This window comes from Gobio gobio (assembly GCF_949357685.1).
Source record: "Gobio gobio genome assembly, chromosome: 24".
Taxonomy (NCBI): Eukaryota; Metazoa; Chordata; class Actinopteri; order Cypriniformes; family Gobionidae; genus Gobio; species Gobio gobio.
In genome coordinates, this window is record NC_137120.1 from 10,198,002 (window position 1) to 10,222,965 (window position 24,964).

A 24,964-nucleotide genomic window follows, 5' to 3' on the forward strand; every position below is an offset into this window, starting at 1 on the left:
AAAGACAGGGAAAGCAATAAAGGGCATTGCTAACAACACATCCAGCCAGCCACCTAACATACGTTTCTCATAATAATCGCGTGAAGCTCCGAGTGTAGCTTCATCCTCTGTCACTGACCTGCTGCTGGATTTGTAAATCGCATTGGTCCGGTTTGGGATCCTTTATCCTTTTTTCTTCTTCCAGCGAACGCCTTGTGAAAGAATTTGGTTTAACTGCTGCCATCTCTACGAAAGTGATCATCAACAAGGTTTTGGCGGAGTCAGAGTTACGGTGTCGCCCGCGCACTTTCGCTTTAGTGGCCAAGAGCGTAAAGTTGAATGGCAGGTGACGAGAACCAATCAGATTGGATAAAATAACACGCATCCAATTCTGATTCGCCAGGGACGCAGCGACCTGCGTCCGGAGGAGGATCTTTGAGAAACCAATTAGAGACCAGCTTCAGGTCACATGCTGCCTGTAGATTTTTGGACTCAGATAGACATCCATTTGTCCGGCGTCCCTCGCCCATGAAACCGCATGAAACATATTGAAGAACATATAAAATAGTTAACCCATCAAAGCCAGTTTTTATTAAATGCTGAGGCCCTTACTAACAGCCAGCACGTTGTATGAGTAAACTATTTTATTTTTATTTCATTTTTATATCATTTTTGTATACATGTATATTTCTGGAATTTTGATGGGGGCTGCACCCCAGCGCCCTCTATTGACCAGCGCCACTGCTCTCCCGAATCCCGCAAAGCTCCAATCATAGGGCGAGGGTACGCGCTCCTCATTGGTCCAATCTGCACTTTGTTTTATTTAAGGCGAGACACTACAGGTGCATAGGGAGTTTTTTTAAATGACAAGATATCACTGTGAAACGTCTCCAGTATATTACTGGCATAAACATAAGAATATATATATATATATATATTTTTTTTTTTGTAAGTTTTGTGTAAATTAAATTATTTGACATGAAAGCTTACATGTTAAGGGAGCAAACAGGCCCAAAATCTCAAAATTTGTTATTTATTTTTTACCCCGTGGAGCCTTTAGGCCCGTTGTACCCTAAATGCCTGTCAAAAAAAGTTATGCATTCACTTTAAAGGAACATGCTGACTTTTTGGGACTTTAACTTATTCACCGTATCCCCCAGAGTTAGATAAGTCCATACATATCATTCTCATCTCCGTGTGTGCCATAACTCTGTCTGACGCACCACCACTAGCCTAGCTTAGCACAAAGACTGGAGGTAAACGGCTCCAGCTAGCCTACTTCTCAATAAGTGACAAAATGACACCAACATTTTCCTATTTACAGTTTCTGTTTTGTAAATCCCAGTTTCTGCGACACTGAGAAGAAGGAAATGCTCTGGAGATGGAAGAGAATTCAAACAGCCTGTGCTCAAATCAACCGTTGAGTCGTGGTCACGTCAAGGGGTGGGGGAGGGGAGCATTGTTTTAATCAAGTAAACCAATTTCTTCAGTGTGTTAAATATTAATAATCTTGATTTGAAGTAAATTTGTGGTTCTTGAAACAGATCAATTTAATTATCCTTTGCAAATATTTTGATAGAAGTTTTACAAATATATTAAGAATATACTATATATATATATATATATATATATATATATATATATATATATATATATATATATATATATATATATATTACCGGAGTCAAAACAAAACCACTAAGTGAACATTAAAGAGCTTCATTCTAAAGCTTCATTCTTTCATTCCAAGGTTTAATGCTGCGTTCACACCAAACGCGAATTGAGCGTCAAAATCGCGTCTACCGCGTCTAGTTTCACGCGCGTACATTTTGAATGCATTCGCGCGTCAGCAGAGAATTGGACGCGCGTAGAAATCGAGCGCTGGAAGCGAAATTGACGCGCGTTCAAGGCACTCCAGGAGAAATATGTCATAAAACACCACTCTGCCTCTTTTCATTTTCATTAAACATATATATTAAGCATTAATAGCCACACAAATGTGGTCCAGGCAACTCCTACATTATCTTCACTGCATGTATGTTTAAATATCCTTAAAATATAAAGTTATGAAACTTCTCTTTGCCCTCAGTCAAAACGATTTGGCAGACAACAAATTATATATTCATGAGAGCAAAGATCGCCCATTAGATCCACACAAGACGAACCACTACAGGACATCAGAGCCAGCGGCAGACGCCAGAAGGACTGGCCGAGGAAAGGCTGCCTTCGCCGGGGTTATGAGCAGTGATTGCCCGGTGAGAGCCTGGATCTCACAACTCCAAAAACACAAGATTATTTTTTTTAAATAGGCGCTCTCTTTATAAATAAACCACAGATTTGAGCTTTAAACAACCACATTCCCACCTGAAAACGTCTTAAAACTACATTTTGTGACACAATAGTACTGTTTTTAATTTATGCAGGGTTTCTCATACACGTCACTTTACCACGTGACAGCAGCGAGCAGGCTCCTGATTGGTTAACGCGGCGCGAATTGACGCCAAAGTTCAAATTTTTCAACTCGGGCGTCAGACGCGAATTCGCTTCAAACGCATGAATGCACATAAGCACCATTCGCGTGTAACGCGCGTATCGCGCAAGGCGCTCAATTCGCGTCCAATTCGCGCCATTCGCGCGAACTGGACGCGCGAATGAGGCGGATTCGCGTCGCGCGTAACGCGCCTCCCGCGCCGCGGGACCTCCAGACGCGCGTCAACGCGCCTTTCCATTGACTTAACATTGAAATCACTCGCGCCAGACGCTCAATTCGCGTTTGGTGTGAACGCAGCATAAAGTGAAATTAAATTAAACTGGGATCGAGTATTGTATGGAAGGAGAGCGATAGCGTAGCCTAGTGGACGTCCCCGTGTATTACATTGCTCATTCTTAACCCTCAGTCTGGATTTATTGAATTTAAACATTATGGACACTTTTCACGGACAGTTATCAACATCACAAATCTAGTAAAGTTTTTATTATTTTCATTTATATAAAAAAATCAATACACATGTATAACGCTATATTTTGTCATATCACCTTGACATTAAATAATTTAAATAAATTCAAAATGCAAATACAAAAAATATATTTTCTGTTGGCTCCCCTTCACCCCTATATACATAAACATGAAGACGTTTGCTTCTGAGAACCCTGGAAATGTGAAAAATATACTGTCAATGCAGAGAGTAGGAAGACTGCTGTATTTTTTTCAGAATAACTCAGTTACTGCCCGTCAAAAAAGTTATGCATTCACTTTAATTTATAGTGTAATTGAGTGTACTGACCTTTAACCCAGTGGAAGGCAGGAAGGCAGAGCTCTGGTGAAGAAGAACCTACTAGCACCTGCTGGTAGAGTTTGTAACTACACATTCTGACTGCATTCTGATGCATAAAGGCTTTATCCCTTGAACTTGTTTCCATAGATAGATTATATTCACTTGGAATGGAGTAAACTAAAGGTGTATTTGAGGTTGTAGTTGACGTATGCAACAAAAAAGAAGAGCACCAAGCAGATAGAGCAACCATTGACTACCATTATAGGAGAAAACATACTATGGTAGTCAATGGTTGCTCTATCTGCTTGGTTACAAACATTCTTCAAAATATCTTCTTTTGTGTTCAGCAGAAGAAAGAAATGCATACAGGTTTGGAACAACTTGAGGGTGAGTAAATGATGACAGAATTTTCATTTTTGGGTGAACTATCCCTTTAATTTCATTGGATTGTTTTGGATTCTTCAATTCTCCTCTGACCAACAAACGAACACTGCATGATTATGATTCAGACTGCATCAACAAGTCATAAGTCAGATTGTGGATTGGCAGCATCCAAAATATTTACAGGATCTAAAACAGAGAGAGCTACTTCAGTGAACAGCGAAACAACCGATTCAGGTCTGAACTGATTAAAAGTCTGTTTGTAAAATAAACTGAATCCATTTTCTCCAAATTCTCTCGGCGGGCAACGCAGAGAAAGGGGAGGTAACCGCTCCCTGCATGACGACATACTGGGAAGATTACAGATCGGCCCGTCTGAGCTTTCATTTTCTCAAAGGCAGAGCAGGACACCCAGGGCTTGGTTTACACCTATCGAAATTTCTAGCCACTTGGGGACCATACACAGGCTAGGGCAACTCAAAGTAAAATTTTCATGTCATGGGACCTTTAATGCAAAATCTGCCTTATGTGAAGTTTACATGTTTGCATACAATGTGTTGGTTTGAGTGTTGACTATTATATCTAAAAAATAAATAGCAACTGAATTTAGGCTAATAGTTTGGACTCTGTTGTTAACCTTTAATATTAATGTGCAAGGGCTCCCTATATAGTTTACAGCATTATCTTTAAGAAACTTTTAGCTATATGTTCAGTAAGCCACTGTTCAATAAAAATAAATAAAAAGCAATTTTGTTAAACTGCTGTACTGAACCCGTACCGAATAGTGACTTCAAAACCGAGGTACGTACCGAACCGCCAGAAAACCGAACCGTTTACAAAAAAATCAGATTCCAGCCATTATGAGATTATCAAAACAGTTTTTAATCGCACTTGTCAGATGAACATACAAACATCTTTCACAAGTTCATTTCCATTATTGCTTAACTATAAGGCACTTTATAGCAAAACAAACAAAAAAAATATATAATCTGTCTTTTCTGATAACATTTACAAAAATGCCAGTAAGTTATGGAGTCTAAAATATAACATACATACATATAGCTATATATTACATATATATTATACATATTGATATATATTAGCTGTCATATATAACAAAAACACATTTTTGGCATTCTGCTATGGAACAAGTTCCTCTGTAGTGTTGTCAAGATGGCAACACTGAAATTGTAAATATGTAACATGACCAGCATCAGCTGTTTTTAAATGCTCACTTGTGTATTGATGTGAGGATTTTCCCCTCCAGTTCCCGTCTTCTCTTGACTTTCCTTTTAATGAAAGTCTCAAAATAACGAACACTGGAGTGTCACAGGCAGCCTCAGCCCCATCTGTAGTGTTGATCAGTTTGTTTCAGTCTCATTAGGCGACGAGTCGTCTACATGGCTCTCCTGTAAGAAAACACAGAGTCACAGAAGGTCAAAGAAACAAACAGCACTGAGGATTCAGTTACACAAACATAAAAACACTATAGACATGGAATTGTGTTCTCATTACATTTGAGGAATGTGTGCATTTTACAATATTAGATAAACTGCTTTAAACTGCCATCATTTGTACTACATTAATATTTGCGTGGCATAGTGCCTGATTAAAATGAGCAATATTATTAAAACAATCACAAATTCAGGATGAATTTGGATGTTTGGACAAAAAAAAAAAAAAAAAAAAAAATCACACATTTGTTAATCTGCACATCTGTAGATTCAGTTCAGTATATTTCATCATCAATTGTGCACACATACTGTACATACAGTGTACTTGGTCACATACACGACGGGGGGTTGGATACTCTGCGTTCGGGCCAATTACCAAGCTCCGAGCCCTCTCCCTGGACAGCACGCCAAATACGCTTACCAACTTAATCTATCCGATTTATTTGTAAATCATGGCGTAAATAAACTTTCATACATTCCACATGTGTAATGGAAAAAGCATAAGGATGCACTTTCCGCCACACATTTGTCCTCCTCTCCCTTCCCTTCTTCTTCTTCTACCTTTTTCAGAGAAACTGTTCAAAAGTTATGAGCGAAAATAGTAGTGGTGGGCATAGATAATTTTTTTTAATCTAGATTAATCTCACTGTAATCTTGGAATTAATCTAGATTAAAATGGCTCATTTGAATTCTGCCGAAGGCATTCAGAATATGTGTGCTCGTAAGTGATAGTTTGTCTTTTTGTAGTTTGAATAATAAATAACTTCTGTCCCTTTAAGACCTGACGCACGCATGGATCCCAAACACTGTTCCTGTGAGCTGTTTACGACTGTTTACGTTAAAACTCACCTAGATGGGCATTGAGACATTTTGGAGTCGATTTGACCATTAATACGCTGGAAAAGGAGCTAATTTTTGCACTTGTATGTCAGAGGCGGCTTTATTACGGTATGTGTGTGTGCGGTTCAGATGCTAGCGCGAAATCCACGGGAATTAGTAGAATTAACGTTATGTGCAACCCGCGCAAAATTCAGACCGGTCACACCTATACTAACACGCTGTCATGAGGAAAAAATGTTCAGAGGATTAAACGGACTGAATGAGAGGAGGCGGGCTAAAATATCAAGGTGAAAGTCATCATAGCTTGCGTAGTATAGACCCAGCTGCCAACCCAACTTTGAGAATAGATTAACTGCAATATTTTTTTTAATCGCCCGATAAAAGTCTCATGTTAACGCAGCACATTAGCGCCGATAACGGCCCACCACTAGAAAACAGACATTTTTCAGATCTCATGACCTGTAAGTGGCACCATTTCCAAATTTGGCATTGACCATAAGATCGTAGTTCTGATGAAGCGTACCAATTTTTCTTTCGATTGATCAAAGTTTGGCCGAGATACAGCCTCGGAAACAATTCTGGGTCGACCTTGGTCCCTAATAATAATAATTCTGACAGGTCCACTAAAGTCAAAAAACACAATAGACAAACATTTAGTACAATTTTTTAATTGCATATTTTGTAAAGATTTAGATTTGGCGGTATGGCTCTGTTCTAAATTCCCCATCCTTTCATGAGCTCCATGAAAAGCCAAGACAGGGAACAGCAGCAGATTCTGGGGACGACCTCCCATTTAACTGGGAGGGCAGAGCAAATCCCCCATTTAGAACAGAGCATGCATCAATGACAACAGAATGACATGATTAAGTTAGCAATTTAAGGAGGAGCTGGGGAGGAGGTGGGTTGCAAAGCAGCGTGCAGCAGAAGCGTCCAAGCAGGCAGATTGAAGTGAAGCTATGCTTAAGTAAGCCGCCCTGTTTGAGAGAAGCCAATTGAGAGCATAAGATCAGCTGAAACAGATCAGCTGAAAGAGGGGCGGAGTTAGAATTTCCCAATCAGCTGATAGCGGAGCTTGACTACGTGGCCTGCCAGAACTAACGCTGGCGCTTGATTTCTGACAGGTCCACTAAAGTCAAAAAACACAATAGACAAACATTTAGTACAATTTTTTAATTGCATATTTTGTAAAGATTTAGATTTGGCGGTATGGCTCTGTTCTAAATTCCCCATCCTTTCATGAGCTCCATGAAAAGCCAAGACAGGGAACAGCAGCAGATTCTGGGGACGACCTCCCATTTAACTGGGAGGGCAGAGCAAATCCCCCAACAGACCATACCAGGCAATCCTCCCTGGCTCTTCCAGCTGATTGAAGAGACAGCAGAGGATACGAAGATGAGAAAATGTAATCTATGTAAAGCTAGCACGAGGAATGTAGCTACAGTTAATGATACGAGTAAATAAATAGTAAATAGGCAATATGGCGCTGTTCTTAATTTCCCTTCGTTATCATGGTGAGCTCCATGAAATCAAAAACAGGGAACAGCAGCAGCTTCTAGGGGCAATCCTCCTATTTAATAGACTGGAAAGTAGCGAAAATCCCCCCAACAGACCATACCGGGCAATCCTCCCTGGCTCTTCCTTCTAATCGAAGAGCCACGGAGGATCCAAAAATAAAAAAGCGTTCCGAGAAGGTCGTCTAACTGATTTTAATTGTAAGATCTAATCGATCTACGTGAAGCTAGCATGATGAATGTAACCGCTAATATTATAAGTAATTTAAATTTATATATGGAGCAGCACTCATAGGTTTCTAATGGATGGCTCACGCATCGGGCCAAATATAACGAACATAAGCGGCTGAAGACACATCGCCTCATGGCCTCAATGTAGAGACTGGAGTTGCAGTTGCAGGAAGCGGCAGTTGTAGCAGCCTCTATGCACAGAGAATGAGCTGTATAATGCTCTGAGGGAAGCTTGCGGTAGGCATAGCAGGCGGAGACAGGAAGCAAACCAGACTCTGGGCACAAGCTTTCCCTCCTCCAAGACAAATAATGGATCCTGTTGAACAGCTTGTGGATGGCTCCTCGGGTAGGCTAACATAGATGACAAAGCAGAGTCAGATTCAGAGATAAAACGCCGTTCATCCCCTTATCCCATCGGTTTAGTGTGCTTAGGATTATGCTGAAGTGCTAGGAATAAATTGATACATAAGAAATGTGAGGTCATGTGACCCCGAGTAAAACGTATTAGCAATATATCAGGTTTAAACTACCGCTTTAATATCAAATTCCCATTGTGCCTATAGCTTTGAGGAAAAGCTTATTATTTAGGGTGAGTCTAAGGGTGAAAGAGTAATCGGTGCAAGTTGATACACCAGAAAAATAGTGTTGTGGTAATCTTAATCAAATCTGAAAAGTACCTCCAAAGTTCTACTCTAAAGTTAGTTATAACTTTAAGAACAAGTGTGTTCCCTTTCGTTCAGTCACTACGACGTAACGTTAGTGACTAACGAATGGGGGTTTCGCTTAGAAGCCTATCAACTTCGAGTTTTGAGAAAACGCCCAATGGCGTGCCAATGCCATGGGGCATGCGGAATTTGCATACGTAGCTCCGCCTCACTGCGTGAGTATATAAGGAAGTACGAGGCAATATCGCATTATGTTTCTGCTTTCGGAGCCAAGAGTACCTACCTCTTCACTCCTACAGCCTTCTGAGACTCTGTCAGCTTCTTCGAGACGAGCAGCTTTCCAGTCGGTGTTGGTGTGACGGCGCGTTCCAGTGATCGCATACTTCCTGCCTGCTGATCTGTGCAGTGGTCCGCCTGACAGCTGGTGTGTGTTTCCCTGGGCGCTTCGGCATCGACTGCAAGGTTTTCCTCTCACAAAAAGAGCTTGCGCGTGGCACGTCTTTTTCAAGACGGCTCGCCCGTGCACTTCCGGGTGCGATCGATTTTCCGCTGCTGTCTGAGGACGCATTCACTGCTCGAGCGTGTTTGGGCTTCAGCGCGCACGGGCAGTGTTTGCGGATGTGTCACGTTTCCATTGCGGGGGCGTGACCATCGCGATGTCACGGTCGAGACTCAATGATCTCCGTGAGGAGAGAGAGTCCCCTCTGCCACACCCCAATCTACCGTCCCCGAGTGAGATGGTACTTTGGCTGGTGGCCAGGGTGACCTGAGGGCGGTGCTGTGGTATTAAGAACCCCGACGTTCATTCCTCGGGCCACACCCCCCTCTCATACATCGCTTCCGCGAGTGTTGGATTGAATCTACGGCCCGTCTCTGACGCCCCGTTCGTTCAGTTCACGCTCCGGATAGCAGTGAGATGTCGATCGCCGCATCCCAAGGTGGGCTGGAGTCCTTTGGGGATGACGATTAGGTTGTGCTCCGCCTCCGGGTGTGTCAGCACTGCCTGATCTGACCTAAAGTTGACAGCCATGTTATCTCGGGCAGCCGCGAGTCTCGCGCTGGTGTGGAACTCCGCCCAGCCGCGGGTGCTCGTGGTTGCGCGATTGGTTTTTGGGGGCGGCACCCGACAGCTGTTGGGCCCCGCCCCCAATGCCTTTCGCTCCCGGGGTGCATGAGGAGATCACGCGGTCCCGGAAGTCCCCGTGCTTCTCGCGACCGTTTGGTGGCCTCCTCCGCCTTCTCTGCCCTTGATGGGGCCGCGGCCTAGGGTACACTGGGGCCCCCTCCCCCCCCACTGTTGAACTCTCTGTTGCGCACTACGGTGTCCACAGAGGGCTTTGACGTGGCGTGGTGTGGCTGTCCTAAGCACCCCCCCCAAAGCCTGTGGGCTCGTCTACTTCGGTGGCGTGGTCCCGCAGTGCTACGGGCAGGCCGCCGCCCCTTTGCACATGCACAAGGGTGGAGCCGACCCAGGGCTCTTCATTGAGCTGCGTGCCGCAACTGACCCCGCCCCCGGGCGGTGAAGGTGGCCACACGCTCCCTGGGTCGGGCGATGTCCACAGCTGTGGTCCGGGAGAACACCAGGCCTTACCTGGTGATGTGGAGGACGTTGAGCGGGCCCGCCTCCTCAACTCACCCATATCCCAGGCTGGCCTCTTCGGCGGCGCGGCTGAGAACTGCGCCCAACAGTTCTCGGCCGCCCCAGAGCAGACTGAGGCTGCAACACGTACTGCCCCGGCGGCCAGCTGCTGCACCAGCCGCCGGCCCAGTCGCCTCAGTCCGCTCGCCGCCGAGGGCGCCCTCCCTCTTCCCGCCCGGCCCCAGCAGCAGCCTTCACCTGGGCCGCGCCGTGGAGGTGGTTGAGGATGTCGCCCAGTCCGCTCCCCAGACTGGTTAAACGCCAGGATGGAGGTGGACAACTCAGAGATGGGTTCCAGTTCTTCCCAGGGGATGGTAGCAGGGCCTCTCCTTCCCCCGGTGGAGGGCCGGGGGAAAATCCTTCCGCTGCTGGCCCCCGGGCTAGCAGCGCTTGGGAAGAACTCATGTTCCTGTCTCTGAGCACCCAGAGACCGGTGATGACAGTGCGCGCCACCCTCGGGTCTCGCCACTCGCATCCCTCTCTGTCGCCAGCCCCCTGGCAGAGCAGACCCCAGTGGAACGCGAGTCCTTCCCTGGTCTCCTCTGTCAGGGCGCAGCCGTTAACCGTGCTCCGACCCGGGGACGCCCAACAGCCTCCCCTGTCCGCGCCGGTAACGCTGCCTCGCTGCCCCACCCAGGGTACGTCTGTCGTCCGGATGACCCCGTTGGTGCAGTCTCTGGAAGCCTGGCTTCAGCTTCCGGGGCTGTCCCGCTGGGCTGCCCGGACCATCAGGCTCGGCTACGCGATTCAGTTCGCGCAGGCTCCTCCCCGTTACAGGGGAGTCCGCTATACCATGACCGGGGCCCATGCCCCCGTCATGCGTGCGGAGATTGCCACTCTACTGGCGAAGGGTGCGATCGAGCCTGTCCCTCCAGCCGAAATGAGGTCGGGGTTCTACAGCCCCTACTTCATTGTACCCAAGAAAACCGGTGGGTTACGGCCAATCCTGGACCTTCGCATCTTGAACCGATCCCTTCACCGGCTTCCGTTCGAGATGTTGACTGCGAAACGCCTTTTCGAATGCGTTCGTCCGTACGATTGGTTTGCAGCGATTGACCTGAAGGACGCCTACTTCCATGTCTCCATCCTTCCTCGACACAGACCGTTCCTACGGTTTTGCTTTCGAGGGGCGGGCATACCAGTACGCAGTTCTCCCATTCGGGTTATCTCTGTCCCCTCGCGTCTTCACGAAGATCGCCGAGGCAGCCCTTGCGCCCCTTTGGCAGCACGGGGTCCGCATCCTGAACTACCTCGACGACTGGCTCATACTAGGCCACTCTCGAGAGCAGGTTTGCGGACACAGAGATCTGGTTCTCCACCACTTAACCCGTCTGGGCCTTCGGGTCAACTGGGAGAAGAGCAAACTTTGCCCCGTGCAGAGGATCTCTTTTCTCGGTATGGAGATCGACTCGGTCGCCATGTACGCGCAGCTTTCGAGCGAGCGTGCGCAGTCTCTGCTGACTTGCCTCCGACAAATCGAGAGCAAGAATGCGGTTCCACTGAAACTTTTTCAGAGGCTCCTGGGGCATATGGCATCTGCAGCCGCGGTAACGCAGCTCGGATTGCTTCATATGAGACCGCTTCAGCACTGGCTTCGCGATCGAGTCCCGAGATGGGCATGGCAGTCTGGCACGCTCCGGGTCCAAGTGACTCGGGCCTGCTTACAGACACTCACCCCGTGGTCGAACCTCAGCTTTCTACGGGCTGGTGTGCCCTTAGAACGAGTTTCCAGGCATGTTGTCGTATCGACGGATGCCTCTGCCACGGGCTGGGGTGCCATGTGCAATGGACAAGCAGCCGCGGGCTCCTGGACAGGACCCCAGCGTCTCCTGCATGTCAATTGCCTCGAGTTGCTGGCAGTACGGTTCGCCCTGCACCGCTTCCGAGCGTTGCTGAAGGGTCAACATGTGCTCGTCCGGACAGACAACACGGCCGTAGTAGCGTACATCAACCACCAGGGCGGTCTACGCTCCCGCCGCATGTCTCAACTCGCCCGCCATCTCGTCTTATGGAGTCAGAAGCGCCTGAGGTCCCTTCGTGCTGTCCATATTCCGGGAGTCCTGAACCACGCAGCCGACGAGCTCTCGCGGTTTCAGCCTCTCCCGGGAGAATGGAGACTCCATCCCCGGACGGTTCAGCTGATTTGGGAACAGTTCGGCGACGCACAGGTAGACCTGTTTGCCTCCCACGACTCTTCCCACTGCAGCCTGTATTATTCCCTGACCGAGGGCACGCTCGGCACGGATGCACTGGCGCACAGCTGGCCGCGGGGCCTACGCAAATATGCGCTTCCCCCAGTGAGCCTACTCGCACAGCTTCTGTGCAAGATCAGGGAGGACAAGGAGCAGGTCCTTTTGGTCGCCCCGTACTGGCACGGCCGGACCTGGTTCCCCGAACTCATTCTCCTTGCGACAGCCCCTCCCTGGCCTATTCCTCTGAGACCGGACCTCCTTACTCAGAGACGGGGCACCCATTGGCACCCGCGTCCCGACCTTTGGAACCTCCACGTATGGCTCCTAGACGGGACCCGGCAGGTTTGAGTGGCCTACCACCTACGGTGGTCGCCACCATCACTTCCGCTAGGGCAGAGTCCACTCGGCATGCCTATGCGTTGAAGTGGAACCTCTTCGTCACCTGGTGCTCTTCCCGCCAAGAAGACCCCTGGAAATGTCCGATCGGGTCCGTGCTTCAGTTTCTCCAAGAGGGGCTGGTGCGAAGGCTGTCTCCCTCCACCCTCAAGGTATATGTGGCCGCAATATCTGCCCACCACGATCTCTTGGAGAACAAAAAGGTAAGTCAGCACGACCTGGTCATCAGGTTCCTGAGGGGAGCTAGGAGACTGAATCCTCCTCGCTCTCCTCTCGTACCCTCTTGGGACCTCGCAGTAGTGTTAACTGCTCTGCAGAGACCTCCCTTTGAGCCTTTGCGGTCGGTCGATATTAAGTTTCTGTCTATGAAGACGGCTCTGCTGACCGCATTGGCCTCAGTCAAGAGGGTCGGGGACCTGCAGGCATTTTCGGTTGACGAAGCGTGCCTGGAGTTCGGGCCGGCTAACTCTCACGTGATCCTGAGACCCCGGCCTGGATATGTGCCCAAGGTTCCCACCACTCCGTTCAAGGACCAGGTGGTGAACCTGCAAGCGCTGCCTTTGGAGGAGGCAGACCCAGCCTTGGCATTGCTCTGTCCAGTACGCGCTCTCCGCGCCAACGTAGACATGACGCAGTGTTTCAGGACCTCAGACCAGCTCTTTGTCTGTTATGGTGGAGAGCGGAAGGGAAGTGCTCTCTCAAAGCAAAGGCTGTCTCACTGGATAGTGGACACCATTGCTTTGGCTTACCAGCAGCAAGGCCGACCATGTCCCCTTGGTGTGAGGGCACACTCCACCCGGAGTGTGGCTTCCTCTTGGGCTCTAGCGCATGGCGCCTCGCTAGCAGACATCTGCAGAGCTGCAGGCTGGGCGACACCCAACACATTCGCCAGATTCTATAATCTCCGAGTGGAGCCAGTGTCCGACTATGTACTCGCTCCCCCGAGGGGCCGGTAAGGACCAGGTTCAGGTGTCTTCGCTTGCTCGCCACTCCACTCCACGGACTGGATACGTGCGATATTTCCTCAGGTGAGTTCCCCGAGAGCCCTGAGCTCCTCCAGCACTGTCGACGCCGACATCAGTTCAGTCTGCCCTCTCGAGCCCAGACCCTCATGTCCGGCCAGGTGCCCCATGTGCATGGTTCCCTCTGGCGACCCCCACATGTGTATTTCACCGTAAGTCTCCGCAGTGAGCGGGTTTCTTCCCTTGGCGTGTCCCCGCCACCCCTAGGGTTAAAAATCCACCTTCGGCTGGTACCCTAGAGATCTCCCATATGCAACCCTCTCCGGGTCATATGTGTCTCTTAAGTCCTCCCCACGGGTAGGCATCTTGGCATTCCCTCACTGGGATATGCTTCCCAGTGTACCTTGGTAATCCTGTGTTAAGTGGGAGTCCTTCGTCCGTACTAGTCTTACGACAGGGTACTCACACTTACGCAGGGCACTGGAAGACAGCTGAGTGGCGGGATTATATTGGGACCCCCATTCGTTAGTCACTAACGTTACGTCGTAGTGACTGAACGAAAGGGAACGTCTCGGTTACGGATGTAACCCTCGTTCCCTGAGGAGGGAACGGAGACGTAACGTCCCCTTGCCACATCAGCTGTGTTGCCTGGAACGCAGGAGTTCAGTCTTGGCTCCTCAAGCAGGTAACATAATGCGATATTGCCTCGTACTTCCTTATATACTCACGCAGTGAGGCGGAGCTACGTATGCAAATTCCGCATGCCCCATGGCATTGGCACGCCATTGGGCGTTTTCTCAAAACTCGAAGTTGATAGGCTTCTAAGCGAAACCCCCATTCGTTAGTCACTAACGTTACGTCTCCGTTCCCTCCTCAGGGAACGAGGGTTACATCCGTAACCGAGACGTTTCCAATAGCACCTACAGTTTTAAACGAGCACGTTTCCAAACTCTACTATAGCTAACGATATTGCTTTAAGACAAGCCCATTTCCAACATCTATAGCTTGAGAAAACGTAGTTTTCCAGTAGCTATATCGCTTTAAGACAAGCATGTTCCTGACACCATAGCTTTAACAACAAGCTATTTCCAATATACTTATAGTTTTACCAAGCATGTTCCCAATATCACTATAGCTATAACAACAAGCACTTCCAATATTACAGCTTTAAGAACACGCATATATCCCAATATTAACTATAGCTTTAAGAACAAGCATTTCCAATATTAATTATAGCTTTAAGAACAAGCATTTCCGATATTAATTATAGCTTCAAGAACAAGCACTTCCAATATTAATTATAACCTTAATAAGAAGCACTTCCAGTTTTAATTATAGCTTTAAGAACAAGCATTTCCGATATTAACTATAGCTTTAAGAACGAGCATTTCCAATATTAATTATAGCTTTAATGATGAGCACTTCTGATATTAACTATAGCTTTAAGACAAGCTTTTCCCATATTAATTATAGCTTCAAGAACAAGCACTTCCGATGTTAACTATAGCTTTAATAACAAGCATTCCCAATATTAATTATAACTTTAATAACAAGCATTCCCAATATTAATTATAGCTTTAATAACAAGCATTCCCAATATTAATTATAGCTTTAATAACAGGCACTTCCGATATTAATTATAGCTTTAATAACGAGCATTCCCAATATTAATTATAGCTTTAATAACAGGCACTTCCGATGTTAACTATAGCTTTAAGACAAGCATTCCCAATATTAATTATAGCTTAAGAACGAGCATTCCCAATATTAATTATAGCTTTAATACAAGCATTCCCAATATTAATTATAGCTTTAAGAACAAGCACTTCCGATAGTAACTGTAGCTTTAAGAACAAGCATTTCCAATATTAATTATAGTTTTTATGAATGAGCACTTCGAAAATTAATATAGCTTTAAGACAAGCACTTCCGATATTAATTATAGCTCTAAGGACAAGCACTCCCGATATTAATTATAGCTTTACAAATGAGCACTTTCAATATTATATTAATTATAGCTTTAAGAATGAGCACTTCCAATATTAATTATAGCTTTAATAACAGCATATTCGGCATTAATTATAGCTTTAAGAACAAGCATTTCCAATATTAACTATAGCTTTAAGAATGAGCACTTCCAATATTATAGCTTTAAGAACGAGTGCGTTCCCGATTTCAACTATAGCTTAAGACAATATTTCTAATAGCAAATTTAGCTTTAAGAATGAGCACTTTCAATATTATAGCTTTAAGACAAGCGCTTCCGATATTAGTTATAGCTTTAAGACAAGCACTTCCGATATTAGCTATAACTTTAATAACAAGCATTTCCAAAATAAGTATAGCTTTAAGGCAAGCACTCAATATTACATATAGCTTTAAGAACGAGCACTTCCAATATTAATAATAGCTTTAAGACAAATGTGTTCCCAATCTCAACTATAGTTTAGACAAAATTTCCCATATCAACTTTAGCTTAAAATGAGTTACAATTTACAAATACCAACTATAGAGACAAGAACAATATCCATAAGCCTAGCATTTTACTGAAAACGACTAAGCTTAAGCAATGCAGATACCATTGTCAATTACGTTGCCAATGACCTGATAGTTTTAACAGAGTTAAAAATAAACTTAGCTTCGTGAAGACAGATGAATGAGTGTGAAATTGCCAGCTGAGACATAGGCTTGATATACTGTGGAGTGCAGATTTCTCTGAAATTGTTCTTGAGTCAGTCACATAACATAGTATACCTTCAGAGAGTCCATGAAAATAATGCAGCGATGCAAACTCCAAATTAGACTGTGAACCATGCTACGAAAACGCGAGTTCACGTTTACTACCTGAATGAATGTGAGGTGAACCGTGTGGGGGCGAATTGCTCTCGCTATATTTCGCACTGCACAATTCCTTGTGATATGATTCTGTTTTGCTTGCCGAATTCCACATTTAATTAGCTCCTGACAAATCTTGTTTTAAAGCAAAACATGCATTTGAGCAGTGAGTGATTTTAACTAATAAATACCTCTCTGACGACCACCTCTCAGGATCACGTTCATGACGATCGGCCGCCACCCATCGCCGCAAACACGCTGCAATGAAGCACGTATCCCAGAGCCCGAGACACAAAACCCAGTGAAACGTTTGCCAAATGATAAAATAACAGGCTCAGCAAGTGGGGTTGCTTTCGTTGAGGAAATAGCTTGTAACGTTAGACTTGAACCGCCATACTCGGGTAAGCTGTGAAAAATAAATAAATAAATAAATCATTCGTACGAGACAGCAGTTAGTCTAGTAATAAGCTGACGAAAGTATCCAACACATGGTCATAATTGTTACTGCTCCCATAGTTATGAAATATGTCCTGGTATAATTCTGATGAAAATGCAGCTGCAGCTCACGTTCGTCTTACGCAAGTATGTAAATATTGAATACATATTTGCCAAAATAATGCTCACATTGCGTGATTGAATCATTAGCCAACACATAGCCTACTTATCTCACTCAAAACGAACATAGAATTGCTGTAGCTCCGTTTGATACATGAATGCAACGTGAAAGGCAATTGCACTTTAAAAAGCCTTGTGTATGGTTTGATGATTTGATAAAGCAGACTGCACAAAATGCATAGATTATAAATCATAGGAAAACCATAAATTCTTATCCTGATTGCAAAGCAGCGTGCAGCAGAAGCGTCCAAGCAGGCAGATTGAAGTGAAGCTATGCTTAAGTAAGCCGCCCTGTTTGAGAGAAGCCAATTGAGAGCATAAGATCAGCTGAAACAGATCAGCTGAAAGAGGGGCGGAGTTAGAATTTCCCAATCAGCTGATAGCGGAGCTTGACTACGTGGCCTGCCAGAACTAACGCTGGCGCTTGATTACTGTATTAATAATAATAATAATAATAATAATAATAATAAAGAAGAAGAAAACGACGAATAATGGATACATAAGTAAATAAGATATTATTGGCACTAAACTTGCTCTCCTAATAAAGATGCACTTTTTGTTTTCCTTTTATTAGTCATTTTGTTTATTTGGAAGTCATTTGTGTGTTTTTTTTCACATGTGAAATTTTGCTTAGGTGATACGATTTATGTTATTTCACGCATCTTGTGGCTTTACAGTTCACTGAGAAGATATCGCCTGTACAGGAGTGAGTTGATACTTCACGTCGAAGACTTCAAGCACATACAGGTTAATAATAGCCTTTTTAAACTGATTAATTATCCATTATTTCACTCTATATCAAAAGTCTATGTCTGATGTAATTACAATGATGACCCGCAATAGTTTAATCTGTCCTGCTACAGTTTTGTAATGAACCTAAAAGATCACTAACACCATAGTTTTGGCAAAGCATCTCAATCAAACAGAAAACAAAACCGTGATGTAGCTAAGTGCACTTATCAGATGGCAAAGGCTGTGATCTAATTCAATAGACTGCGGCGGGTTTCAGAGCGAAGCATGTTCACGCAATCAGCTCATGTTTCACGTCTCAAAGCAACTCCGTTCACAGTAAATGAGCTTCATCACTGCATGTGCTGTGAGTTAAAGGGTTAGTTCACCCAAAAATGAAAATGACCACATGCTTTACTCACCCTCAAGCCATCCTAGGTGTATATGACATTCTTCTTTTCTTCATTCTTCAAGCACTGGCACTCCATCTTTAAGCAAACCTAGAGAAGAAATAAACCGTTAGTTTTAAATATGCAGAATAAATATATCAAATACAGAGAAAAGTGCAGTGAAAATGTTTTTCTACAGATCATAAACGTGAATAGAGAAATACATCTGGGGTCCGTTCTTCGTACGTTGCTAACTCAGTTAGCTGGATTTGATTGTTGACTATTAGTGATCGACCGATATATCAGTATTCCGACATTTAAGTATTTTCCCATAATCGGGTATCGGTTTTGTAATATCAAATTTACTGATAAATGGTGCCATCTTGTGGATGTTTTGTGTACAAGCCCGCCATTAAAGCACTGCTTCTGATAGGAGATGAGTCAACAACGGTGTTCAAAGGTAAAATAACTTGCATCCCTTAATTAATAAACTTTATTTAACATAACAGCCATTAACGGACAAATGAGATATTCACAAATAAGATGTTATGAGACGCTACTATGCATGTAGTTTAAACTTGGTGCTAAAAATAGAGACAAACTCACAGAGTCAGGTAATCCGTCATGTCTCAATAAAGACGTAACTTTACATTAATTAAAGGGGTCATGAACTGGCTTTTTTTTTTTTAAATGTATACTGTTGTCTGAGGTCAACTTATGACATTAACGTGGTTTTTACATTCAAAAACATCATAATGAATAAGTAATAGGCTATTTTCTGGTCGGTTTTGATGGGCGTGCCGCACTGAAGACTTGGAAGTAAACGCCCACGGCTAGGATTGGATAAGATTTGCATATTTAATAAGCTCCTCTCAGTATGTGGAAGTTGTTTTGAAATCGTCTGGGGAATAATATCTTTATCAAACAAACACAATGATTTATCTCTCTTCCACCCGCGATTGATTGGAACGTTATTTTTGTATTACTTGGCTCGCCCGATCACTGGATATAACCGCGAACAGTACACATACACACACGTGCGCAGGAATGTTATTTCACTATTTAAGATAGCCCGTCGGCAGGCCGGTGATACGTTTTAGTAGCCTGTTTGACAAACACATAGCCCGGGACGTTGGGCTTTTAAAAAAGTCAAGTCCGAGCCCTGGCCCATAACGTTACAAGTCCGAGTCTGATCACGAATTAACCAATAACACCTTCTCCAGCCTGTGAGAGCATGCTAAGGTATGTAATCAATAGATATCAAACGATATGTAACAATGCAATACTAACACTTATAAAAACATGTTTTACTCACACAAGTGTGTGTTACACCATTCCTATCGGATCCAATATAGAAGGCACAGCATTATGTTTTAATCTCAATATGTCTACAAATCCAGTCTCAACCTGTATCTTGTTTATGATCGATTCTGCGGTGAAATGAAGTAAACAAACGCGCATGTCTTACACACGTGAGCTGGAACCGGCATGTTTATTGCTCTCTCTGTTTATGCTCATCTCGCGAAGTCACGTTCAGCCGCTCACTCACCGGGTTGATGCTCCAGCATATAGGCTAGTCACCGTATGTAACTTTAATGATGTCATTACGTTGCTGTCTTGCCGCCAGCCAATCGCTGCATTGCTGATCGTGGTTTCGAGTATCGATGCATCTGCCCTCTTCAGGGAACACAGGAACGTGCAGTAATCTTAGACAACTTAATCCAGATATTTTAATCTTTGACGAACCAAATTAGCCAGAGATCAGTTATCACGATTAAAAGATCTGGGATCTGTCAAATCATCTCAGATGTATTAAGCGAGGTACGAAGAACGGATTCATAATGTAACATGCAAACAAACAGCAGAAGAACATCATTGATTTACACAACTTAATGAACATTATACAACCCTTGAATACGACAGATGAATATCACACATAACAACACTTCAGAAAGTCCATTTCGTTTTTTTTTCTAAAAAATATATTTTCTGTGGAGCTACTGTTGGAATCTCCCGCATAAATAACACAGGCTTACTTTCATGCACATTTATATTAGTTGTGCAATAAATAAATCTCATAAACCACAGTGTAAAACACTAAAACTCACCAATAGAAAAACACATCAGTTTAAATCACGCTGAACTACATTTGTAGTTAAATCTACAAATTCTGGCTGGCATTTACACCTTTCACTTTAGTCATGATTTGTATGATATTGATTTAACTGATCTGAAATCTAATGTATTTGTAAGGAACAGCAGCTAAAACAGCATCACAACACTGTGAGCTCTACAGGAAACATCAGCGTTCACCTGAAAAATTACTTTATACATTTTACATGCTATTAACATCAGTCTTGTGAATGTGTTTGTGGTGACAACCGAATGTTATTTGATGTGAACATTATAGAAATTTACTATCAGAGTCAAAGCTCACTTTTTTAACAGGGCGTAATGAAAACATTGACTGGGTTGATTTAAACATTTCAAATATTTTTTTCTCAGAATTGCTGAAGGGAAAATGCACTGAATGATTAAATGACACTCACCAGTGACAGTAACAGTAAAAATCCTGATGATGCTGATTCTTCTCACTATCGTTTTCGTACCATATCTGAATCTCGTGCTGATGATGATCTTCACTGTATAATCTCCAGAGTCTGTGGTTCTGGTGTTGTTGATGGTCAGAGATCCAGTCTGATGATCCAGCTTCAGTCTGTCTCTGAATCTCTCTTTACACTGATCATCTGTACAGATCTGACTCTGATCTCCAGTGATTTCAGCGATGCTAATGTCATTAAAATACCACGTCACTGAATCATTTGGGTTTTTCATTACACCAGGATCTAAAGTGACAGATTCTCCCTCCTTCAGTGACTTTCTCTTCACTTCATCTCGTTCAGCAGCAGAAGCACCTGAAACACAAACCAACAAATGATGGAGGATCTTTTGCTGACAACATGAGAGAACTGTGTGTATAGAAGTGATTTTTATGCTTTCTGTCTGAAAAGCAACAATTATCAGACACATATCGAACACATAATGAACATGAAATAATAGATGCATTTTCATCTTCACCAGAACAAAATGTTATGCTAGTAAAATGTAATGTTAGGGTATATTCAACAATATTACTGATCCGACTGCATTGACACCATTGTATGTGAAACTTTGACGATATTTTCTAAAAGTAGATAAAAAAATGTAGTGAAATGACGGCGTTTCCATTAACCGCGACTAAAGCTATTTTTTTTCCAAAAATTCCAGTCATTCCAAAAATTATGCCACGTATGTTGGTAGGTTTATGTAGGCTATATCCCAGCCACCGCACGCCATTATTTTTAATGTAAGGAGACGTACGTGTTACCCAAGTATTAATGGCAAGGAAAGCATACTTGAGCGGCACATGAGGTGTTTCTGGGTGTTTCTCCCTCATATCTGCTTCAAGGTCTTGATAAATTGTGGCATTTCTTTGTTTAGAATCCAATATTCCTGTAATTCTACTGTCTTTTATGAGTTTAATAAAGAACTCTGTCTCGTCTTCTGTCCAAACATACCGTGCCATTTGTAAAGAATGATTGACTTTTACGTACGCCAGGTTATTGTGACGCATTGCTGCCACATATAGAGAAGAGCGAAATGTTTGAATTTGCATGGTGGTAACTCAAAGGGTTTTTTTTTTACCACTTTGTTATTTTGGCTTGGAATTTCGTTTGTTGGAAATATGAACTGAATTTAGAAATGATTTTGAAATGAAAAACTTTGTGTTTAATAAACAACATAAATTGTTTTAATTAAGACAGCGTTTGGAGTGGAGTGCATGCAAAATAATCTGTTCCCTGAAACTACGGCCTTTGTTGTTATTGTGAGTGTACACAAATAAAAGTAGACAGTTTATAGTTTATAATTATATCTTGCACTTATCTGTATGGCTAAAAATGATGGAGTATTGTGAGTTGTTTCCGCTGTCATAAAGGAAAAATAATCTATCAGAAGGCACTTCGTCGGCCATGGGTTAAAGAAAACATAGCCTATTTAGTTTCATAGTTAGGCTATGTTTAAATATTAGCCTATAATATTATAATTTTTTTTATTTCATTCGTTTCATCAATGTTTCATTAACTAATTGCCTGTATATTTAATAAATAAGAAGCAAACCAAGATCGTCTGGAATGGATTGACGTACGTAACTGGCCTGTTTCCGCGGCCTTTGAGTAAGGCCGAAACTATAGCATCTTTCTGTTTTAATACATTTCTTGAATATATGTCTTGATTACAGTAGACCTATAGATAGTTATGATATTTGTGGCTGCACCGGGGTCTGTCATTACTAGGTTAAAGTTACGCCACTTTCGTTAATAGGAGAAAATATATGTCATTTTAACGACATAAGATCTTGTTATTACGAGAAAAGATGTTGATAATAATACATAACATCTCGTTATTACGACATAATTGAGTGGGAAACAATTATATGTAGGCCCTATGTGGCAGCAATGTGTCACCGTACCAGGTGACCTGTAAAGGTGAAAAAACTGTTTCCATTCCTTTTTCGAATGGCCTGTAAAACCACCTCATGCGAGCGTAAAAACTTTTTTGCGAAATTGACGCGTTTCCATTGGGCGTATTTTCAATTCACAATTTAAATTTTCGCAATTTGAAGGGTAATCGAAACGTGGCTACTGTAAAGCTGCTTTGACACAATCTGCATTATAAAGACTTAAATAAATAAAGATGACTACACTTATTAGTTAAAACAAAATGTTCTTCATACTGAATTCAATTTGTAGATAAAGCTACAAACTCCATTTTAAATCTAGTACATTTATTTTTTAAAGAAATTATATAAAGTAATATTTAATTATATCTTTTCATGGGACAACACTGAATAAATTACACTTTGCTACAATGTAAAGTAGTGTACAGCTTATATAACGGTGTAAATTTGCGGTCTCATCAAAATAACTCAAAACAGCCATTAATGTCTAAACCGCTGGCAACAGAAGTGAGTACACTCCTAAGTGAAAATGTCCAAATTGGGCTCATTAGCCATTTTCCCTCCCCGGTGTCATGTGACTTGTTACTGCTGCAAGGTCTCAGGTGTGAATGTGGAGCAGGTGTGTTAAGCTTGGTGCTCTCACACCCTCTCATTATGGTCACTGGATGTTCAACATGGCATCTCATGGCGAATAACTCACTGAGGATCTGAAAAAAAGAATTGTTGCTCTACATAATGATGGCCTAGGCTATAAGAAGATAACCAACACCCTGAAACTGAGTTGAAGCACGCTGGCCAAGACCATACAGCGGTTTAATAGGACAGGTTCCACTCAGAACAGGTCGACCAAAGAAGTTGAGCGTGCATGCTAAGCATCATATCCAGAGGTTGGCTTTGCAAAATAGACGTATGAGTGCTGCCAGCATTGCAGCAGAGGTTAAAGGGGAGGGGTCAGCCTGTCAGTGCTCAGACCATACGCTGCACACTGCATCAAATTGGTCTGCATTGCTGTCGTCCCAGAAAGAAGCCTCTTCTAAAAATGATGCACAAGAAAACTCAACAGTTTGCTGAAGACAAGCAGACTAAGGACATGGATTACTGGGACCATGTCCTGTGGTCTGATGAGACCAAGATACATTTATTTGGTTCAGATGGTGTCAAGCGTGTGTGGCGGCAACCAGGTGAGGAGTACAAAGACAAGTGTGTCTTGCCTACAGTCAAGCATGGGGGTGGGAGGGCCATGCCATGGTCTGGGGCTGCATGAGTGCTGCTGGCACTGGGGAGCTACAGTTCATTGAGGGAACCATGAATGCCAACATGTACTGTGGCATACTGAAGCAGAGCATGACCCCCTCCCTGGGCCGCAGGGCAGTATTCCAACATGATGACGACCCCAAACACACCTCCAAGACGACCACTGCCTTTTTAAAGAAGCTGAGGGTAAAGGTGATGGACTGGCCAAGCATGTCTCCAGACCTAAACCCTATTGAGCATCTGTGGGGCATCCACAAAAAGAAGGTGGAGGAGCGCAAGGTCTCCAACATCCATCAGCTCCGTGAGAGGACTCCAGTGGCATCCTGTGAGCTCTGGTGAACTCCATGCCCAACAGGGTTAAGGCAGTGCTGGAAAATAACGGTGGACACACAGAATATTGACACTTTGGGCCAAATTTGGACATTTTCACTTGTTTTATTCTATACTGTGTTCAAGTAAATAGCAAAAAGACATCTTAATGTCACTGCAAAATTAGCAATAACACATTAATGATATGATTTAAAAGACTTGCTTTTAAACACAATGACTCACCATGAACAGCGACACTGAACAAATTTAGAAGTTTGGTGTTGCTGTCGTAGAATCTCGTTAGATGATAAAGTCCAGTGTCTTTGTTTGTGGTGTTTGTGATGGTCAGAGATCCAGTCTGATGATCCAGCTTCAGTCTGTCTCTGAATCTCTCATTACCTTCATTACACTGGACATCTGTGCAGATCTGACTCGGATTTCTAGACATTACAGCGATGAGAGCGTCTTTAAAATACCATTCCATCCTCTCATATTTATTTGCTTCAACACCAGTGTGTATAGTGACTGAATCTCCCTCCATCACAAACGCTGATATTCCATTTCCACCAACACCGAGAAAACCTGTAGAAGAAATGAACAGTTACATGTCAAGAGCATACAAATATGTCAGGATTCAGAGAGGCTAGACCAAGCGGCCACCTCCCCCAGTTTCTCTTGAAGCCAATACTGCAATTCATCGACTGGCCACTAGAGACAGGCTCCAGGAGGGAGCAGAATCTCATTGAGCCCCATGTTAAAATGCCCAACTTTACAACAGAAAAAAACATGTTTACAGCCTGGTACAAATTG

At 43.6% G+C, this 24,964-nt stretch overlaps 1 protein-coding gene across 2 annotated transcripts in view; it reads right to left on the reverse strand.

The window, feature by feature from the left end:
* Positions 1–4,496: 4,496 nt before the first annotated feature.
* Positions 4,497–24,964, reverse strand: part of LOC307120418 (uncharacterized protein) — a 41,932-nt gene continuing 21,464 nt past the window's right edge. The window contains exons 3-6 of one of the 2 annotated variants that reach the window (XM_079807447.1): positions 24,398–24,736; positions 20,643–21,008; positions 18,127–18,204; positions 4,497–5,044 (exon numbers count right to left, since the gene is read on the reverse strand). In XM_079807447.1, coding sequence (XP_079663573.1) covers positions 18,167–18,204; positions 20,643–21,008; positions 24,398–24,736 — 743 coding nt within the window. In that variant the 3' untranslated portion in view covers positions 4,497–5,044; positions 18,127–18,166. Of the gene's footprint in view, positions 5,045–7,905; positions 8,023–18,126; positions 18,205–20,642; positions 21,009–24,397; positions 24,737–24,964 lie in introns of those variants that run through there. The other variant, XM_079807446.1, reaches the window with a different exon arrangement.